The sequence below is a fragment of the Pseudonaja textilis genome, chromosome 7, assembly GCF_049901715.1.
Source record: "Pseudonaja textilis isolate UNSWEBS1 chromosome 7, rPseTex1.2, whole genome shotgun sequence".
Taxonomy (NCBI): Eukaryota; Metazoa; Chordata; class Lepidosauria; order Squamata; family Elapidae; genus Pseudonaja; species Pseudonaja textilis.
The window spans coordinates 1,168,642-1,181,048 of NC_141996.1; the positions used below are offsets into that span (position 1 = coordinate 1,168,642).

The 12,407-nt window shown below is 46.1% G+C and overlaps 2 protein-coding genes across 2 annotated transcripts in view; one reads left to right on the forward strand and one right to left on the reverse strand.

The window, feature by feature from the left end:
• ANAPC15 (anaphase promoting complex subunit 15) overlaps nucleotides 1-12,407 on the reverse strand; it is a 416,731-nt gene that overhangs the window by 325,825 nt on the left and 78,499 nt on the right. The window lies entirely within an intron of this gene.
• Nucleotides 1-12,407, forward strand: part of ARAP1 (ArfGAP with RhoGAP domain, ankyrin repeat and PH domain 1) — an 85,191-nt gene that overhangs the window by 14,398 nt on the left and 58,386 nt on the right. Inside the window, 3 exon segments of the mRNA XM_087936893.1 lie at nucleotides 6,422-6,564; nucleotides 7,981-8,051; nucleotides 9,659-9,756. Of these exon segments, the coding sequence (XP_087793019.1) occupies nucleotides 6,422-6,564; nucleotides 7,981-8,051; nucleotides 9,659-9,756 (312 nt within the window).

The following is a 12,407-nucleotide window of genomic DNA, read 5'->3' on the forward strand; positions in this document are numbered from 1 at the left end:
GCGAGGATCCACAATTTCTGGTTCCGCTGGTTAATTGTCCTCAGTGCTTAATTCCAGGTTGCTTCTCTCCTGGGTTAGTTTCCATCCATTGTTCCTCCTCCTGCCTTCAGGGACTTTGCAGAATAAGTTGACCCCTCTATTCTTTGGGTCAGCCCCTCGAACGTTCGAAAATTGCTATTGTGTGCCCCCACAGTCCTTGTTTTCACCAGACACAGGTACTCCTCAACTTATCACCAGAACTGAGCCTGGAATGACAATCAAACCTTGTGACAGTCATTAAACCTTAAGTTTGCCCCAATTTTTACTACTAACTGTTTTGAAGCCGTCGTTAAGTGAACACTGTGGTCATTAAGCAATTGCAGCAGTTGTTAATTGAACCCACTTTAGCCAAGGGGTGAGTTATTTTTTTTATTTTTGCTGGAAACCAGAAGCAAGTACCAGTTTCTTACAAAAAGAATTCCATATATCACGTGATCTCAGGACACTGCAAACAGGCAGAACTATTCCAAGCCCCCAAAATGTGATCATGCGACTTTTTTTTAAAAAAAAAAGTTCTTTATTTTAATCTACATATACACATCAATACATAAATAGTGTGGCACCTAAGCATCATACATTTTGGTGCCAACAAAAACAATAGCATTAATCGTATCTCTAATGTTAATACATGTATTTGCATTGAATTATAATCTTTCATTATTTAATTATTCAATATTCCAATACATTCTTCTAATGCCAATCACCACATTACTGAAGCATACGTGATAATTTCATCATTCAATTTCTTCTTGTGTTTTTTATTCTTTTTAAATTAAAAAAAAACACCTCTCTTTTGGCAAACAGTGTGAGGTTTTTACATTTGAGTACAAACATGACCATAATAATCTATTCACCTTTCTTATTCAGTTTCATATCACATTATTACTTATTAATATTAAATTCATGAAGCTTACTTTATCCAATTTCAGTTCGTATCTTCTTTCATTGTTCTCAGGATATTCTCCTACCTTACTTTACACTGTTATCTAAAATTCTAAATATTTCATTTCTGTATTCATTACCCATGTTGCTTTTAATCTGTCAATGATCATGTGACTTTGAGGATTGGGGTGGTGGTGGAAAATTGACCGTCCAAACTTCGAAAGGGAGCCATAAGTCATTCTGGGGAGGTCCGTTGTAACTTCAGCCATTGTTTGTAAGTCCAGAACTGCCTGTCTCCAGCTCCAATTTAAATTGCTTTTAAACCCCTTCCCTAAAACGGAGATGCTGTTGCTAAGTTCCTCCTACCGAATTTGCAAAGGGGACCCTACTACTATCCGGGGTGATTGTTCTCCTCTCCATAAATCTCCTCCACCTTGGAAACCACCCTTGGCCAGAGAATTTGGGAAGGGGGCAGAGGGGACGGAAACCAGCCCGAGGCAAACCCTGTTTACAAGTCCTGCCCCATAAATGCCAACCTCTCCAAGCTTGCAACCTTCTGGGCCATCTCAGTGCAGGGAGGGCCGGCTAAAAGCGTTCAAGCTTTGCCCCCTCCCAAATAGGTGGCTTGTGGGGGCCCCCCCCAAAACTCAGTCTCGCTGGTGGGGTGGCAAGAGAGAAGCCCCAAGCAGACGGTCAGGAGCAGCTGGGAAAAATCTAGTTTCGGCTGGACAAAACAAGGGATTCTTTGTTCTTCAGCCATTGGCACCGAGAAAAGGCTGCCTTCTTTGGGCCTCTAGCGAATTTTTTGGGGGGTTGTTTTTTTTGCAAATCCAGGCATCCAGTGTCCACAATTCACACCTGGCAGGTTTTCCTGGGAAACTGTGCGGGGTCCTTTATCCCAAAGGTGCTTCCCCACCGCCCCCAAAAGGCAACTGGATTTTCTGGGTTCTTCTTTTTTCTTTTAGAATAGAATAACAGAGTTGAAAGGGGCCTCGGAGGTCTTCTAGTCCAACCCCAGGCCTAGGCAGGAAACCCCACACCACTTCAGACAAAGGGTCATCCAACATCTATTATATAAATATAATACAATAGTAAAGATAAAATAATGATGATGATGATATGTTATAATTGATTATTATGGAAGGAATTATAATATAAGTTAGAATTTGTAAAAATTTGAGATTTGCTCAGAAAGGACAATGTGAACTTGCAATTAAAGTCTAATGATGATGTAATGATGAGATAACATGATATGGAAAGTTGATTAATATAATATGAATATAAATTTAAATCTAAGAGGGAAAGACGATAGATATTGTGCACAAGGAATATGTACCACTATATAACCGAAAGGTTTTATTTGTTATTGTTTTGTGTTTATGTTTGTTGTCAACAAATTAAAAACCTTTTTACAAAAAAAAAAAAGAGAAAAACTTCCTTGAAGGTGTTTCCCTTCTCCCCTGAGAAGCTTCTCTGGTTCTGACTGTGGGAGGTGCACCACCCAGAGAGCCAGCTGTCAGCTTTGCTCTGGGGTCCCAGCAGCAGCATGCCAGCAGGCCAGAGAGAGAGAGTCCAAGTCAAGTGGACGGGGCTTGACCACGTCTCTCCAGCCGGCGTGACCAGGAGCACGCCGGGGTCTTTGTGCCTGGGTCAGATCAGGATGGAGGGGCCTTCCCAAACTCTGGGCCCCCACACCGTGGTTCCCACGCCCCTCCAGATGACCGGGAGGATGGTCAGGAAGGGCTCAAGGCCAACAGGCCTTTTCCCAGACCCTGGTTGGAAAAGGAAGCCTGCAGTCTGGAAGGAAGCCCAGGCTTGGCTCATAACAGCTGACAAGGTTTGGTGGCTTCTTCTCGTTTGCATCTTGGATCCTAGAAGGGTATCTCTGCTTTGCTAGGAAACTATGCGCTCGGGCTTAGTTTTTGGGGAGGAAAATAAGGGTGGAGGGGAGTGGAAATTCCGCCTCTGCCTACCAGCCTCCATGGGTATTCACCTGGCTAGCGTCCTTGTCAGTGGGTGAGAGAGTGCTGTTTGGAAACTGAAACCGTATTTGCTGGGTGAGCAAGGAGGAGACAGCAAGGAGCCTGGGCGTGGCTTAGCTCAACTGTTCTGTACTAAAGCTGCTTGGTGCTGCTGTGAAACTGAGACGGAAACTCCTCTGCTTGTGTTTTGCCTTTGGAAGAGGTTTCTTTTCAGGTGGGGAGGGGGAGTAGAACTCTTTAGCATCAGAGGGCGTTAATAATAATAATAATAATAATAATAATAATAATAATAATAATAATAATAATAATAATAATAATAATAATATTACAGGAAATACTCTAAATGCTCTGAGGGTCATTTCAAAAAATCCTTTCTTAGTGAGCCCCTAGAAGCCAAGAGGAACCTACGGGCTGAATTTCAAGTTTGTAGGCTTTACGGTTCTGAAGATTTTGTGATGATGCGTGAGGGGCATTTCGCTTTTTACATATATATCGATTTGTATATTGCCTTAAGGGTGTTTTTGTTTTAATTTAGAATAAGAGATTACTTTATTATATATTTGTACCTATGCTGAACAAAGTTCCTTCCTTCCTTCCTTCCTTCCTTCCTCTCTCTCTCTCTTTCTCCCTCCCTCTCCCTTTTATTTCTTTATTCTTTCTTTCTGATTCTTTTTTCCTTCCTCCCTTCCTCCTTCCCCTTTTTCTTTCTTTATTCTTTCCCTCCCTCCCTTCTTTTCTTCCTCCCCCTTCCTCCCTTCCCTCCTCCCTCCCTTTCTCCTTTCTTTCCTTCCTTCCTTCCTTCCTTCCTTCCTTTCTTCTTCACCTTTTAACTCTTCTGCTCTTTGACCCCTTCTGCCCTTTAGCATTTTATCTTTTCTTGAAACTTACTAAACTTCATTTCAAAATAAAAAAAAAAGAAAAAGAAAAGAAAAAGAAACCACCTTTTGGGTGGCCAAGGTGAATGACCGAAATAACAGACCTTCCTGGAACACTCGTGAAAGAGTTACACAATCACCGAATTTTGCATATAAATCTCTGCTTGAGCAGTTTCGGGGTTAAAGTTCCCATCAGGAGAGAGAGAAAAAAGTGCATTTGGCTGCAGAAAACAGCTGAAATGGAAAATGAATCTGAAATTCAGCTGATGGTATTTATTTTTGTGGCGTCCCAAATGTAGTCACGTGTTTTCCTATTCTCTCTGTTGTCACATCTGGTAAACCCTGCATTTTAAAAACGAATCCGCTTGCTTATTCATTACATTGTAAGCATCGATTAGCATCAGTGAGCTGTTGGACAGGATTTCTTGGTCTGTTGTGTGGATGCTTGTGTGTTTTTAGGGAGCGGGGAAGGTTGGTGCGTGTGTGTGTTTGGGGATTCTTGTGTGTGTGTGTGTGTGTGCATGTTGAGTCTGGTCTCTGGGTGTTACGTGAATGCTGTTGTGTGTGTAAACTGTGCATATACGTACAATGACAATAAAGTATTATTATATCCAGTTGGGCATTTTTAGCAGTAGCGAAACCTCCTCTAAATACTAATCTGTGCCCCCGTTTTTGGCCACCTGGCCTCCAAATGGGGAGGTGGGTTGCAGAGGGAAACAGGTGGGGGGGGAAATTGGGGGAAACTGTCCAGGACGAGGTTCCTTCCTTCCCTCTTTCTCTCTTCCCTCGTTTTTTTCCGTCTTTCGACACCACATTTTCTGACGGGCAATTTTTACAGTAAATGGGGGGGAAAACCCCCTTTGCTTCCTGTCGCCCCAGAAATATCGTGTAGGGAAATCTGGAAAATTAGCAAATGGCCTAAAATTGGAGGAAGTGAAAGTGAAGAAATGGCTGGGTGGGTGTGTGTGTGAAAAAAAAAATAGCCATTACAAATATGCTGCGATGAATGGAATTACATTTTTTAAAATTGTTTTTTAATTGTAGAATTTGTTTTAAAAAGTTCTTTTTTTTTTCAATAAAATAAAATAAAAAAATAGCCATTTTTTCCTCCTGATTTTCCATCTGGGCTTAAGCTGAGAGATGAGGAAGAAAAAAAATGCAAATAGTCCCTAGTTTACAAGGGTTCATTTAGTGACGGCTCCAAGTTAACAAAAGCAGTGGGGAGAGTGATTTAGGATTTGGTCCTCGCACTTATGACGGTTGCAGCATTCCCCCCCCCGGTCACATGATCAAAATGTGGGTGCTTGGCAACGGGTGCATACGGGGTGTTCCTCCACTTATGACCACCATGGAGCCTGTTGGGAGGGTGGGAGGCTGTTTGGAACCAGTTGTAAGGACCTTTGGGGGAAGCGGGTCCATCATCGTTTCAAATGGTCGGAAGTTGAGGACGGCCTGCATCGTCCTGGGGTTATTTGATGACGGTTTGTGACTTTCCCAGCTGGCCAAGTTAACAAGGAAAACAGGATTTGCTTTAACAAGCCTCTGATTTGCTTAACGAGATGGCAAGGATTCGTTTAACAACCAGGGCAAAAAGGACGTAAAATCAGGCCACGATTCGCTTAGCAGCCGCTTTGCTGGGCGATGGACATTTGGATCCCAGTTCTGGCTGCAAGTCAAGGACCACCTGAATAGGCTGATAAGGAGATTCTTTGCAAGGGCTGTTGAAAGCAGGAGGAGAACTTTGTGTGTGTGTGTGTGTGTGTGTGTGTGTCTGTGTGTGTCTGTGTGGGTGTGTGTGTTTGATCGAGGCGCCAGCCTGTCCGTCAGAAGCTGCACTTGTCCTCCTGTGGCTTTAGCGCTCTGGAGGAATCTCCCCCCTCCCCCCCGCCCCCCTTCCTTCCCTATATACGTCTATTTTGGTGCATTTCTGGCACCATCTAAAGGCAGCTTTATGGGGCGTCTAAAATCAGTTAGCCTTATTCATTTATTTTATTTATTGTTATATTATTATTATTATTATCATTATTATTATCATTATTTGCACAGTCAGCCAGATGTTCAGGCTGCGTTAGGCATTTATGTCTACCTATGAAATCCTTACCAAGCATTATTGCTATTGTTATAGTTATTATTATTTTTTTCTTCTTCTTCTTCTTCTTCTTCTTCTTCTTCTTCTTCTTCTTCTTCTTCTTCTTCTTCTTCTTCTTCTTCCTCCTCCTCCTCCTCCTCCTCCTCCTCCTCCTTCTTCCTCTTCCACTTCTCCTCTCTCTCCTCCTCCTCCTCCTCCTCCTTCTCCTCCTCCTCCTCCTCCTCTCTTCTTCTTCTTCTTCCTCCTCCTCTTTGTCTTCATCTCCTCCTCCTCCCTCCTCCTCCTCCTCTTCTTCTTCTTCTTCCTCTTCCTCTTCTTCCTCCCTCCTCCTTCACTTCTTCTTCTTCTTCTTCTTCTTCTCTTCTTCTTCTTCTTCTTCTTCTTCTTCTTCTTCTTCTTCTTCTTCTTCTTCTTCTTCTTCTTCTTCTTCTTCTTCTTCTCCTTCTCTCCTTCTCCTTCTCCTTCTCCTTCTCCTTCTCCTTCTCCTTCTTCTTCACCACCTCCTCCTCCTCCTCCTCCTCCTCCTCGATGATAGCTCTACTTTTTCCTTCCAGCTCTCCTGCAAAAGAGAAACTTTTGGGACCTGTGGACCTGGCCACCTCCCCCCCGACCCTCTTCCCACGTGTCAAGTTCCCAGAGCAGAACAGGAGCCCCGAGATTCCACCAAAGCCCCCCCTCCTTTTGAACCCAGACTTTGGTAAGTCGCGTGGAACAACTAAAGGTTTTAAGGTCCAGGTTAGCCGTGAGATGGGAATTCCCCAAGATTTCTTCCCAGTTTTACAAACCTGCACTATGAAAAGTCTGCATAAAATTCCTTTGTAGGCCAGAATGGGAGAAGGAGGGGAAAATTTCAAACTGGAAAAAGTGTACATAAAATAAATATTTGTTCTTTTTAAAAAAAATAAAATAAAACTTTTTATTAAATTTTACACTTTTAAAAACAAATCATATTTACAATTTTTGCAGTAATTTGTGGCATCAACTTTTCTGTATTCATTTACACACACACACATATATGTCATTTACATTTTACATGGTCTTTTATTCCTATTCTCTAACCAAACATACCATTTCTCCCAGACCGTATAGTATCCTTTTTCTTTCTTCTCCTGCAATTCCATTGCAAGTTTATTCATTTCTGCATGATCCATAATTTTTTTTTTTTATAATCGTATCATCTGTGGGACCACTCTCTGATTTCCAAATTTGGGCATACGTTATTCTATCTGCCTAGGTGTATTATTAAAAAAATTCTTCTAGTAATACATGTGTCCTCGTTTAGCAACTGCCCTGCTTGGTCACTACTTGCAGTTACAACAGTGAGGAAGACGTAAATTTACACCCAATCCTTAAATTTACACCCTTTGCTGGTTTTTTTTTTTAAAGCAAAGGAAAGCTGAAATTACAGTATAAACACAGTCATGGTTTCACTCAGTGACTGAATTGCTGGTCCCAGTTCTAGTCACTAAACGGGGACTCTCTCTACAGGCAGTCCTCAACCTATGGCGACAATTGAGCCAGAATTCTGACTGTAAGTCTTGGTGGTCCTTAAACAGCCACTACGTGACCCGAGTTGCTTTTAAAACCATGTTTACGATGGTCGTAAAGTTAAGTCGTTAAGGGAATCGCGTGGCCATTAAGCGAATCTAGCATGCCCGATGGTCGGGCCTGCAAATCGTGTGACCTTGGGACAAAGCCAGCAGTCACAAATGTGAACCAGTTGCCCAGTTTCCTGTCATTAAGTGAGGGACACTGAACGCCATAATGCAAGTTCCCTTGGTAGGAATTTTGGAAACAGGGCCGGGCTGGGTTGGTGGGCTGGAGAAGGCCTGAGATGGTAGGACTCTATTGCCAACGTTCACGGAGGTCTTGCCTTTTGCCTCACAATCAGGGGGCGGTGAGTTCAATCCTGGGTGGAGGCAGATATTTCTCTCTCTTTCTGGGCACGATGAGAATATATCTGCCGAACAAAACTCCTCATTGGCAACATGAAAGGCATCCGGCCAGGAAACACTCTACGAGCTCCATTCAGTTGTCCGGACTCCACTCTGAAGGGATTACGGGGTCATTAAAAGATGATGATGATGATGATGGAAGTCTTGCCTTCTTGCAGATGATTCAGATTATGAGGACCCACCATTTGAGGAGGAAGGGGAAACCTTTACGGAAGAGATGACTGACAAGGTGTGTCTGTAAGTCTCTGGCGAGAGGTTGGTCCGTGGTGTTGGAGGAGGAGGAGACTGATGGATTGGCCTCTCGGGGCTCGAGGCGAAGGCTTCCCAGCCCTGGCTGTCCAGAGACCCCGACCAGGACCTTCCCCGAGCCCCCCCCCCGGCCCCTGTAGACCCACCCTGACCAGCCAGCGGTCCAAAGCTGGCGGGACTTCCTTCCAAGCAGCAGGTTTTGGATAACGCTGGTTCAGGATAGCACTGGTCTAGGACCATGCTGGTTTAGGATGCTGCTGCCCTGGGATAATGCTGGTTTAGGATAATAACCCTGATTTAGCATCGCATTGGTTTAGGATAATGTTGGTTTAGGATACCACTGGTCCAGGATAACCCTGATAACAGATAACAAGCAGAGTTGGAAGGGACCGTGTAGGTCATCTAGTCCAACCCCCCGTCCAAGCGGGAGACGGATGTAGGATAACTCTGGTTTAGGATATTCTTCAGTTCAAGGAGTGACACGGTCGTTAAGTGAGGCTGCCCTCCCTGACTGACGCAAAAGGGGATCATGTGACTCCGGGGTGTCTCCCTCCCTCCCCCCTCCGTCTCTCTGCTCCCGTGGCGGGAGGGGAAGTAACTGGGCGGCTTCTGGGAAACCCCACAGTGGCGGTTCCTCCGGCGATCAGTGGCGGGGTCTTTGGGGCTGTGCAACTTCCTGTGGCGCTGAGACTCAGCAGCTGCCCGGGATCCAAGCCAGGAGAGGCCCTTCTCTTGGCACTTCTGCCCAGTGGGGGCAGTGAGATTTCCCAGGCTGCGAAGGAGGGAAGGGAGAAGAGAAAGGGAGAGAGGAAGAAAGGAAGGAAACATGGAGGAAGAGAAGGGAGGGAGGGAGGAAGGAAAGAAGAGAAGGAAAGAAAAAGAAAAAGAATAAGAGGAACGAAGGAAGGAAGGAAGGGAAGGAGAGGAAGGAAGGAAGGGAGGGAGGGAAGGAGGAAGGAAGGAAGGAAGGAAGGGAAAGAGAGGAAGGAAGGAAGGAAGAGAAAGAGGAAGGAAGGAAGGAAGGAAAGAGGAAGGAAGGAAGGAAGGAAGGAAGGAAGGAAGGAAGGAAGGAAAGAGGAAGGAAGGAAGGAAGGGAAAGAGGAAGGAAGAAAGAGAAAGAGGAAGGAAGGAAGGAAGGGAAAGAGGAAGGAAGGAAGGAAGGAAGGAAGGGAAAGAGGAAGGAAGAAAGAGAAAGAGGAAGGAAGGAAGGGAAGGAAGGAAGGAAAGGAAGGAAGGAAGGAAAGAAAGAAAGAACAGAGCTAGAGACGGTATCCTGCAATCCCAAATGAAGAACGATTGACCGGTAGGAAAATGGGGTGAGGAATTTTCCTGCAGACTTTTTGGGGGATTTTCCCAGGGTCTCCGGTCCGCGGGATTTAAAATGAGGAGTTTGTTGGTGCCTGAGGCCCAAAAGGTGGGGTGACCCCTGGACTAGTCCAAGCAAGAGACCCTATGTAGCCATTCCAGTCAAAATTGGCTGTCCAGTCTCTGCTCGAAAACTCTTCCAGGGATGGAGCACCCATAGCGTCTGGTGGCCAGGAGTTCCCCTGGCGAATTGTCCTGACGGTTCTGTTCTTCCCTTTGCAGGAGGCCCCTCCGGAGAGGCGGCATTCGGCCCGCGTCAACAGCCTGTTCAGTGAAGACGAGCTGATTGAAGATTATTTCAAAGAGGAATCGGTCGCTAAGTGAGAATCCTGGCTGCTTTGGGGTTCAGCGGTGGGGGAGCTTCTTGGTGTCTGTTTGCAGATAAATTAAATGCTTCTGCTTTTCTCAGCGAGCATGGCAGGCAGTCCTCGTTTAGTGACTGTTTCAAGTTACGACAGCACTGAAAAAAAGGGGACCTAGGACCGGTTTTCACGCTTAGCATGCGTCGCAGCCTCCCCCGCGGGATCAAAATACCGATTTGTAGTTACGACGGTCATAATGTAATGACAAGCAACGCCCACGGGGGAAGACAGATCTTTTTAACAACTGCAGTGATTCGCTTAACCACCGTGGCAAGGAAGGTCATAAAATAAGGCACGATTCACGTAGCAACTGTCTTGCTTAGCAAGGGGACGCTTTGGGCTGAATTGTGGCTGTAAGTTGAGGACTGCCTGGATTTCTGAGTCCAGTTTGAGCCATGAAGGCAGATTGGCATCAAGTGAGGAGGCCGTCCTTCCTCAAGACCTTTGGCTAAATGAGGGGGAGACTGATTGGGGTTCAGGGATTATTTATTTGGATAGAGGGATGAGGTGGAAGAAACTCTGGGTAAACCCAAGGTGTGTAGCCTCTGTATTTCCTAAAATGCTTATGAGATGCCCAAGGAGCCGGAGTTGAGCCCTGTGAAAATTCAGAGGTAAATCATGTTAATGTTAGCAGCTTTGAGATGGGGGCATTTCCACTCCCAGAATCCCCCAGCAAACGTCCTTTAAGATGGCTGCACTTCCACTCCCAGAATTCCCCAGCAAACGTCCTTTAAGAGCGGTGGACTTCCACTCCCAGAATTCCCCAGCAAACGTCCTTTAAGATGGCTGCACTTCCACTCCCAGAATCCCCCAGCAAACTTCCTTTAAGATGGCTGCACTTCCACTCCCAGAATTCCCCAGCAAACGTCCTTTAAGATGGCTGCACTTCCACTCCCAGAATCCCCCAGCAAACTTCCTTTAAGATGGCTGCACTTCCACTCCCAGAATTCCCCAGCAAACTTCCTTTAAGAGGGGTGCACTTCCACTCCCAGAATTCCCCAGCAAATGTCCTTTAAGATGGCTGCACTTCCACTCCCAGAATCCCCCAGCAAACTTCCTTTAAGAGGGGTGCACTTCCACTCCCAGAATCCCCCAGCAAACTTCCTTTAAGAGGGTGCACTTCCACTCCCAGAATTCCCCAGCAAATGTCCTTTAAGATGGCTGCACTTCCACTCCCAGAATCCCCCAGCAAATGTCCTTTAAGAGGGGTGCACTTCCACTCCCAGAATTCCCCAGCAAATGTCCTTTAAGATGGCTGCACTTCCACTCCCAGAATCCCCCAGCAAACTTCCTTTAAGAGGGGTGCACTTCCACTCCCAGAATCCCCAGCAAATGTCCTTTAAGATGGCTGCACTTCCACTCCCAGAATCCCCCAGCAAACTTCCTTTAAGAGGGGTGCACTTCCACTCCCAGAATTCCCCAGCAAATGTCCTTTAAGATGGCTGCACTTCCACTCCCAGAATTCCCCAGCAAACTTCCTTTAAGAGGGGTGCACTTCCACTCCCAGAATTCCCCAGCAAATGTCCTTTAAGATGGCTGCACTTCCACTCCCAGAATCCCCCAGCAAACTTCCTTTAAGAGGGGTGCACTTCCACTCCCAGAATCCCCCAGCAAACTTCCTTTAAGATGGCTGCACTTCCACTCCCAGAATCCCCCAGCAAACGTCCTTTAAGATGGCTGCACTTCCACTCCCAGAATTCCCCAACCGCCAGCCTAGCCGCACCCTTCTTCCTCAACTCAGATCCAGGATTTCCGATTTGCTCGAAGGCGGGTTTGGCAAATAAAAAAAAAACACCTTTGCTGCTCGGCTGCCTTTTAGGAATGGGCTGGATTTAATGCTCCTTTGCTTTCCTCCCTCTTGGTAAATCAAACGCTTCCGGAAAGTTCCTCCTCTTAAAGGGGCCTCCCAGAGAGCAGGTTTGGAAGGAGAGCTGGGCTGGGGGGGGTGGGACAGACAATGTTAGGGGGAGGTTTGATCCTAAGGAGTTCAGGGTGGCTGGGCGTGCAAAAATTTCAGCATCCAACATGGGTGGGTCTCCAGATTTTAAGGAACGCCTGGGTGCAAACAGGAGAGAATATTTGTAGCTCGGGGTGGACCTGAGGGGTCCCTGGCGCTCTCTGAGCTCGGTGGCTTCCTTGCAGATGTTTCAGGACCCAGCTAGGTAACATGATCAGGGGCTAAAAGGAAAGTGGGGTTTGCTGGGAGGAAGAGGAGGAGGAGGAGAAGGAAGGAAGACAACGGTGGGATCCTTGGGGTTTCTCTGAGGTGGGTGGTTTTCTTGCAGACGTCTCATGGCCTAACTAGGGAACATCATCAGGTCTAGAAAAAAGAAGTGGAGTTTGTCAGGAGGAGGGGGAAAGAGGAGGAGGAGGAGGAAATGAGAAAAGTGAGGGGTCCTTGGAGCTGGGTGGTTTTCTTGCAGACGTTTCATGACCCAGCTGGGTAACTTCATCAGGGTTAGGAGGGAGGAGGGTTTGCTCTCTGCATATACTTCCCAGAGGAAGCCATGTGTATAGAAACAAGGAACAAGCCCACATGGCTGGTGGGAGGGGGGGCGATTCTGGGAGTTGCAGTCCACTACCCCAGGGGTCTCCAACCTTGGCCCCTT